The sequence below is a fragment of the Cyprinodon variegatus genome, unplaced genomic scaffold, assembly GCF_000732505.1.
Source record: "Cyprinodon variegatus isolate N-32 unplaced genomic scaffold, C_variegatus-1.0 Scaffold120, whole genome shotgun sequence".
NCBI lineage: Eukaryota > Metazoa > Chordata > Actinopteri > Cyprinodontiformes > Cyprinodontidae > Cyprinodon > Cyprinodon variegatus.
In genome coordinates this window covers 47,402-56,566 of record NW_015150573.1, presented here as the reverse complement: position 1 = coordinate 56,566, position 9,165 = coordinate 47,402, and the positions used below count along the sequence as shown (strand labels likewise).

Sequence of the window (9,165 nt, the reverse complement as noted above, 5' to 3'; positions counted from 1 at the left end):
TGCATACACGCCCTCAACAAGAGTCTTTCCTCTCTGTGTGATGATGAGAGCAGTCCTCTGCTGACGTTATTCTTATCTAGTTTCCTACTGCTTAGAGCTTGTGGAAGTTCTAACCTGAAACTTCAACATGAAATTGGTTGATAGGCGTTCTTGTGTGGGATGATGAGGCTGTTAATCCATTTAAACTCCCTGGTTATTCCAGCCCATCCCTCTGTCTGACATGGATCCTCTGTCTGACTCCTACGTATCTTTTTCTCTACTGTCAGAGATGTGCTGATATCTGCTGTCTGTGTTCAGGAAAACCTCAGCCACCTCTGAGGAGCATGTCAGTAAGAGCTTCCCGGAGAGCGAGGAGGAGGAGGAGGAGGAAGAGGAGCAGCAAGTGCGACGCTCAGAGATCAACACAGACATGCCCTCTGAAGACTGGTACATCGAGAAACTAGTGCAGGAGCTAAAGGTAGGAGAACATACCCAGGAACACTGTTGGTTCTGTCCTCTGATGGACTTCATCCAGAACCAGTGAGAGTTGTTCTAGCAGAGGAAAAGCAGGCTATAGCTGACAGGAAGCAGTGAAGTCAGTTTCTCTGAGAATCATCACTGTTCCCATAGCTCCTTTACTCTTAGAGCACCTCAGCTGTTTCTATCAAGGTTCGGTGAAAGAGTAAAGGATGTCAGAGGCAACCAGAATGAGGCTGTCCCTATTTAAAGCTCTGCTTTGGATGAAGAGGCTACCTGGAGCATTTGGCTCAGTTCTGGTGGTCCTAACCCAGACATGTTTGGTTGCACATAGAGCCCAGATCCAGGGGGTTGTTCTGTCTCACTGCACCACCTGTAGCCCTGTTTGCCCCCACCAGATGAACTTGGTGTGTGATGGATCTTACAGGACATCTGATGAATATTAATGCATCAAAACATGAAAGGAAACGAACGAAGACAGAAGCAGCTGCGACCCAGACTAGCTGGGAATACCTGACTGGAGAGAATTCCCTGCTTCCTTTGCTGATCCCTGTTAGATATTATCTGGACTCCATCATTGAGACAGGTTCCAGTAGAAAAGGATCTCCACAACCTGTCCCTCATCCTCCAGCAGGAAAAATCCCTTCTTAGCTTCCTAATCGTGGTGATCCAGAAAATCTGAATGTTCAGGAATGATTTCCTGATGACCCTCTGACCTCCAGAGCTTGTTGCTCAATTGGATCCTGTTCACTGCAACCAGGAATTGTTCAGTAGAAAACCTAGCAGCCAACAGTCTTTTTGTGGGAACTTGAGCTGAACAAAATCGAAACTACTGGAAGGAAATTCCCAGTTTGATAGGAGGAATTGACTGTTTCCAGAAAGCGAAAACACAATGTGAAAGATTTTGGTAACTGCTTTAGGGTTGTGTGTGTTTCTGCTTCACAAAGATGCTTGTACCTCTAACCAATATGTCCCAGCTTTCTATCTGCCTGGAATCCACACGGTGCAGTTATTTACGGCCTTATTCCTGCAGTCATTTCATAATAGCATTACCATCAGAGGTTGAAGCTCAGCTGGAGCAAAGTTTAATATCTGCTTGATTTTAGGAGGGGATCGTTTTCACGTCACACCACAAACTGCTGCTTGTTCTGTAGGAAGTTCAAAACTTTGACTTAGCCACACACAGATGTTCTGTTTTGTGTTTTAATGATGTTGATGGAGGAGTATTTGCCCAGGGCTCTAAAGAGTTTATTTTTCTACCTGGATGACTACAGTTCTGTGCCTCTATGAGGCTGATGTTGATTCTCACAGCATCCTGAAAGCAGACTGAAGTCAGTTTCTGACTGAATTGAATCCATACGTTTGTTTTTTATCATCCTCTCTTTATTCTCCACTTTCTGAAGCCGAGGTGTTAAAGTAGAGGCTCCATTTGATCCTCCCTGTTATAAATACATGAACAGGAAGGATGCAGCACTACCCCAAAATAATTGAACTCTTACTTGAGGCAGCAACTGTCCTCCAACCTGAAGAAGAATGGAAACCTATTTCCAGTAAGAAACCATGGCTTCACTCAGTCTTGAACCAACTGCAGTGCATGCAGGAGGTCTTAGCAGGAGGAATCCAGCAGATAGGTCTGATCAGCTAGTTCCTGAACCAGAAATATGATCCCCTATAGTTGGAACACACCCTCTGGTCGCCCTGCCTATGCAGGGGAACCACTATTAATGTCTGCCAGTCCAGGGGTGCTGGTGTGTGCTGTGTGCTGATGAAGTTTCTCAGTCATCCAGGTCATAGTCATTCCAAATCAGTTCTATTTTGAATTGAAAAAGCTTCCTGCATGGAAAGGGAAACATCTTCATAATTGGAAACCAAGTCCAGGGGATTGTTTTTCAATTTTTGGATGTTGAAGATGTGTCTCAGCCATGACAGCCTGATAAAATCTATATATGAATTTTTTTAAGTACCTCTGTGACTTTAGGCTGGGTAAGGAATGCAGCAAGCACTGTCTCTCCTTCCACCATGGAAGTCGTGTCAGCCTATAGATACTCAAAGTATTCCTTCTACTGTCCAGAGATGTCCTTTTTTGGGGTCAGAGCTCCTCACTTCTACTGAAAACATTGTTGGCAAATCACTGCTTCCACCTACTGAAGCATCTGACAGTTGGCAGAGTTGATTTGAGAAATCAACTCTGATTCTTTCTCCATGGCGTCTCAAAACTCCTCAGGAGTCTCACAAGCCAGCTAGGCTCAACATGACTCCTTCTAAAGCTTGTCAGCATCCCACACCGCTGGTGTCCCCCTCCAGGGTTGTGGATTGTCACCACGACAGGCACTGCAACCTTTACCGTCATAGCTACAGGAAGCCGGATTGACAAGCAGGAAACATGGCCCACTCTGACTCTATGTCCCCACCCCCGGGAGATGCTCTCCTTTAGGTGGGAGTTGAAAATTTCCCTGATCAGATGTTCCCATCAGACCTTCACTACTTGCTTAGACCCTTGGAGCCAGTCTGGCTTCCTCCTCTTCCAGCTTATCCAGCTCACCACCAGGTGGTTATCGGTGGACAGCTCCGCCCGTCTCTTGACCCGATTGTCCAAGACCTGCAGCTGAAGGTCAAAATATAGCACCACAAAGTGGATCATGGACCTCTGGCCTAGGGTGTCCTGATGCCAAGTGCAATGATGCACATTGTTGTGCTTGAACAGGGTGTTCCTTATGTACAATCTGTAACTTGACAGAAAGTCCATTATTCAGAGCTATTGAAGTTCTTCACTCTGAACGTGAAGGAAGAAGACTGATCCATCCTCTTAGTTCGAACTCTGCTAGGTTCCTCCTCTTCCCTGTAATAGGAAGATCTGCAAAGCTCTGTCAGGTGCCTGAATCCATCTGTGACCAATCCAACACTGCAGTCAGTTCTGAGCACCATTTCGTACAGAAGTTCACTCCTTCTAGCAGCGCGTCCAGGTCACTGCAGAACAGCATCACATAAAGGCTCAACATGGAATTACTGGCAGCTCTGCTGACCTCATTCCTGCTCCACATACTTAGTGCTGTGATTTATTGGCCTCGAGTTGCCAGATTAGAAGAAGACCTCCATTCAGCCACGTGGAGATTTCTGCTGTTAGCAACTGGGGCAGAGAAACCTGCAGGAAGAGATGAAGTAACATGTGGAAAGTATCTTTATGTGGCTCACATCCAGTTCATAAAAGAACCTTTTGGTCCTGCTTTGATCCTTCAGACGGGCTCATCCTGTTTTACCTACAGAGTTTCATCAGACAAGAAGATTTTCTATAAACGGTTTCATAACAGCAAGAAGAGCTTGCAGTGAATCTCTCATTAATCCAGCTGATTTTCCAGAGCAAAAATAATATTTTGGAATTTTGTTTGTATTTATGAAGATGAATCTCTTATAAATTAGATTTTGGATCTCAGTGAGAAAACCTGTATAGTTCAGAGCTGTTTTTATATTTTATTAAGGTTTGTGTTAACATACATGCAAAAATATTTCCTCAGTTTTTTTTTGTTTTTTTTAAAACAACTCACTTCAAATCATAGAAACATTTTTATATTTTCTTGCTTGAAAAGTTCATGTTAATACAATAAACATTTAATTTCAGAGAGAAAGAATGGGTAAAATCAGTACTAGCTAGTTTATCACTTCAAGTCCCAGTCACAAAATGGATGCAAAATAAGAATAATCAACCGTTTTATGACCCTGATTCTTTGTCATTCCAGGACGGCGACCAGACAGCCACTGTGCTGATTCTCTGCGCCATGATGGAGCTGGATCTGCTGAAGGAGAGCTACCAAGTGGCCATCCAGGACTTAGGTGGGCTGGAAGTCCTCCTGAACCTTCTGGATACAGACGACATCAGATGCAAAGTAAGAAGCTGTGCTGAAGCTGTACTTGGATGGACTGCAGTTATGAACAGAACTTGTTCTTTGAGCTAGTCTGGGTTTTAGAGACTGAACCCGGAGTGTTGATAGGAAACCACCTTTAGAGTCACAGGACAGCTGTTATTCACCAGTAGGACATGTGAGGAGGCTAGTTAGCTACTTTTAGTGGAAATGCAGCTGTGTTTGGCTTACAGATGTTTATATGTCTCAGCATGTTGCTATTGAAGCCACAGTTATCATAAAGCGATGCTTGGATTCTTGCACCTTCTTCCATGTTGTTGTTTTTGTCCTGAATGTTTCTGATCAGATCGGGTCTTTAAAGATCCTGACAAAGATCAGCCAGAATGTTCAGCTCCGACAGACCATTGTGAAGATGAGAGGCCTGCAGAGGATGGTGAACAACCTGGACTTACCAGTGAAGGAGCTGCAGGCCTTAGCTGCTGAGACCATCAAAAACGTGGCCACGTCCCGCAGAGCAAGAAGAATCGTCAGGGAACATGGAGGAATCGGAAAACTGGTGAGTCCGAGCTCAGGAAAATGGAGGTTTGGTTCTAAAAGGCTGNAGGAAAGTGTAATCTGATCTATCTGCATTCATTCATAGTCCAAAAAAGTTAAAAAACAATCCACTGGAATTTGTTTCCAAGTTTGAAGACGTTTTGTTTCCCATACAGGAAGCGTTTTCAATTAAAAATGTCAGAATTAGCTTTGAGTTCGAGGTTTTATAGAACGGACCAAAACAACGCCTTGTTTTGGCTTAGAAAACATGCTAATTGAACCAGAAGAGCGGGTCCGGCTTCGGGTCAGGGTCCGACTTAGGACAAAACCCCCAGACCAAATATGAGCAAAGTGGTTAATGCAGTTCAATGCAGTGAGGAATGCTCTGATCTTTATATTGGAGAAACCAAACAACCTCTTCACAGACGCATGGTCCAACACAGAAGAGCTACCTCTTCTGGAAAACACTTAAGGTGTACATCTACAACTTATGGACAAAGGACATCTTTTGAGCACCAGAATGTTGACATTTTGGACAAAGGGAACAGGTGGTTTGAAAGGGGTCTGAAAGAAGCCATTTCTGTTAAGAAAAGTAAATAAAACAATCTCAAACAGAGGGGGTGGACTCAGGTTTCAGTTTTCAAAAAGCTACAATACAGCGATAGTCATCATCACAACCCCCACCCCCATACAGGGGACCAATACATCTCGCCTGTTCAGCCTGGCCAAGAATTCCCCCTAACGACCCCCTTTCAGAGGTAAAGACCAGTATAGGGTATTGCAGGGCAACAAAGAACCAAAACATCCCCCATTTTGTAAGGGGTGGACCCGTTCTTCTGGTTTATTTGCATGTTTTCTAAGCCAAAACAAGGCTTTTTTTTTTGGTCCACTATGAAAAGCCTCAAACTCAACGCTAAGTCTGACATTTTGAATTGAAAAAGCTTCCTGGATGGGAAGCAAAACATCTTCAAACTTGGTAACAAAGTCCAGTGGATGGTTTATCTTTTGTGGAATGACTTTTTACCTGGATGACTGAGAATCTTCCCCAGCACATTCACATTATTCCTCAGCTGTTAGCTTAGATTGGTCATTGGCATGGAGATGTGTCCATGGAGGTGTTTCGTCTCACTGCTGCTCTGCTCACATTCCTGTGTTTGTGTGTAATAACATGTCAGTCTGAGGGCCTCTCTCTGATCAGGTGAAGCTGCTGGAATGCTTCTCTAATCCAGCCGAGCGCAGAGCAAACATGGAGGAGGATTTGGAGGTGGCCCGCTGTGCAGCTTCGGCTCTGTGGATCTGCAGCAAAAGCACCAAGAACAAGGAGGCCATTCGCAGCGCTGGAGGGATCCCTCTGCTGGGACGCATGCTCCGGTCTCCACTGGAGAACATGCTGGTCCCTGTTGTGGGTACGCTGCAGGAATGTGCCTCACAGGTGAGGAGATCTCAGCTAGGAAGTTGTGCCCTTTGCTTTAAGATGTGGGAATTTGATTCTTTAACTTCTTATCATCCACGTCATTTTGGGTAATCCTCACCTATTTTGCATACCCAAATGGAAAAGCAGATAACTTAGGAACTGTAAGACCAAATTACATGTGCAATACATTATTTGAAAGCTAACACCCTCTAATTTCTTAATATATAAATAAAAAATTGGGTGACTAGAACACAGATCAACACGCATCAGTTCAAACATGACTCAAAGTTGTTGTTTTTTTTTATTCTCGGAAATGATAGGTCTTTTTTGAACAGCAGTAATAAAGGCATTCTTGAGAAAAAGCAGGTTTCATTGTATTATATGTGTTCTACATCATGTCAACCACAAATGCAGAAGATTTCAGACCTCTAGCTATAACAGTTCCAGAGCTGTGTGGTATAGAACTTTTGGTGTCAGCTTGGAGCTGCGCGCAATGGCTCCACCTGCTGGTAAAAATTTTTAGCAGTGGAATTTTATGCATTCTGAATAATTACCCGCACTTAAGGTCCACCCACCGGATCACCGGCGATGATATTTGACATTCATCCAGTTTAACCATTAAAGCTCCAAACAAACTTTGCAGAAATGTGTCTAATTGATTTAACGTCATCAGTTAATCTTTATTCAATATCGATGGCATCTGTTATTCTGTTGTTTTTCTCTTTTCAACAGGAAGCCTACAGGGCTGCCATTCAAAGTGAAGGGATGGTGAAGGTTTTCGTGAAGAAGCTGAAGAGTAACAACACTGAGCTCCAAATGCTTTGTGCCAGTGCAATCTTTAAGGTACTTGGTCCTCTGTCTTCTGCTCTGCTCAGAGCTAAGGAGTTTATCTGTGTGAAAACAGAAAGCTAATTTATAAAAACTGTTTAATTTGGACTGATCAGAGCCAGACTGCAGATCTCTCTCAGGCCTCTCGTTTGCTTTACAGTGTGCAGAGGACGAAGGGACCCGGGACCTGGTCCGCCGCTCCAGAGGCCTGCAGCCGCTGGTTTCACTGCTGGCTAAAGCAGACAACAAGCAGCTCCTGGCTGCTGCCACCGGGGCCATTTGGAAGTGTTCACTCAGCATGGAGAATGTAGCTATGTATGCACGGACCATCAGCTCCACATTTGACTAGTTCTTAACCTCTGAAAACCAACTGTTTTTTTAATAGCTTTTACAACTAATTCTAACTCAAAATGCATGGATATCCATCCATCCGTTATCTGACACGCTTGTCCCAATTGGGGTCATGAGGGGTGCTGGTGCCTATCTCCAGCTGTCAATGGGCAAGAGGCAGGGTCCACCCTGGACAGGTCGCCAGTCCATCGCAGGGCAACACAGAGACAAACAGGACATACAACCATTAACTCACACCTAAGGAGAATTTAGGGAAGCCAATTAACCTAACAGTCATGTTTTGGGACTGTGGGAGGAAGCCGGAGTACCCGGAGAGAACCCACGCATGCTCAGGGAGAACATGCAAACTCCATGCAGAAAGGCCTTCTTGCTGCAAGGCAGCAGTGCTACCCACTGCGCCACTGAGCAGCCTGCATGAATATTACAATAAACTTCTTGCCAATATAGACACGTCAGACATCGTTGGAAAGCTTAGATTCCCCACAATTCAACCACCAAGTTAATTTTATGGACACAGAGAGCGCCAGAGCACATGCATGTCAAACTATAAACATTACAAACCAGCCACAACAACATACCTTTAAAGACGTCCAGTTTTTGTAAAACCAATCTTCAATTGTTTATACTCCATTCATCCATAAGGGTCCACAGAGTAAAAGTAATCCAGAATATTCATAATGAAAATATTCCATGATGAGAAAATCACCACATAGTGTCCGGTTTTTGACATCAGAAAAGTTAGCTGGTCATAGCTAATGCTTAGCATCTTGCTAATACTTTAAGACTACCTACTTCCTCATTTGTTTGCCCACCGTGTTTTATGTTTCTTTACATCATCTTCTTTCCTACAAGACAAAAGTGTCCACATCTTTAGTATGATGCGATTTAAGTCAGGGACAGCCGCTGAAATCTCAAGAGCACTCCTTGCCTGTCAGCCAATGACTCACCAAGTAGAGCGATATTACGCCTCATAGAGTCCTGCTGTCATTGGTTAAGAACACGTGAGCTGTTTTCTCGTTTTAGCCAATGAAAGAAGGTTTCAAACAAGGGTAGACATGGCTGAGTTGGATAAAGCAACGTCAAAGTGAAACACACTGCTGAGGCTGGATCAATGGGCGCAGTTCAAAGCTGAATAATAACAGTCCGATATTTGGACTTGGATTTTGTTTTATTGCAATGAAAAAACAAAACAAAAAATATAGCATAAAAAACCATCATAAATGTTTTGTGGTGATCAAAAAGCTTCAGTGTTATTCTATTGAGCCAAATAGTTGAGTAGAAGCATTTGGCACATTTTGGCAAATTTGCAGAGATTTGGAGATGTTGGTGACACCAAAAGTTCAAAGCCCCATAGCTCTGGAACTGTTGTAGCTAGAGGTCTGACATTTTCTGCTTTTTCTCAAGCTTATTTTTATTACTGCTGTTCAAAAAAGAGCTATTATTTCAAAAAAAAAAAAAAAACTTTGAGCCATGTTTGAACTGTTGCAGCTTGGGTTGTGTTTTACTCACCCAATTTTAATTTATCTTTCAGAACCGGAAGGTGTTAGCTTTCAAATGATGGGTCACACATGTAATTTGGGCTTACAGTTCCTCAGTTATTTGATTTTTCCATTTGGGTACGCAAAATAGGCAAGGATTACTCATGGAGCCACATGGTCCAACACCACGTGGTGGACAGACAGAACACATGTTCTTTGCTTGTTCTTGTTTTGTTTCTGTGATAAC

General features: G+C 43.6%; 1 protein-coding gene across 2 annotated transcripts in view; it reads left to right on the top strand.

Moving 5' to 3' along the window:
- Window positions 1-302: 302 nt before the first annotated feature.
- The window catches only part of armc4 (armadillo repeat containing 4), a 19,917-nt gene continuing 11,054 nt past the window's right edge, over window positions 303-9,165 (top strand). Inside the window, exons 1-6 of one of the 2 annotated variants that reach the window (XM_015375532.1) lie at window positions 303-457; window positions 4,191-4,337; window positions 4,675-4,869; window positions 6,046-6,279; window positions 6,994-7,104; window positions 7,250-7,404. In XM_015375532.1, coding sequence (XP_015231018.1) covers window positions 410-457; window positions 4,191-4,337; window positions 4,675-4,869; window positions 6,046-6,279; window positions 6,994-7,104; window positions 7,250-7,404 — 890 coding nt within the window. In that variant the 5' untranslated portion in view covers window positions 303-409. Of the gene's footprint in view, window positions 458-4,190; window positions 4,338-4,659; window positions 4,870-6,045; window positions 6,280-6,993; window positions 7,105-7,249; window positions 7,405-9,165 lie in introns of both variants that reach the window. The other variant, XM_015375531.1, reaches the window with a different exon arrangement.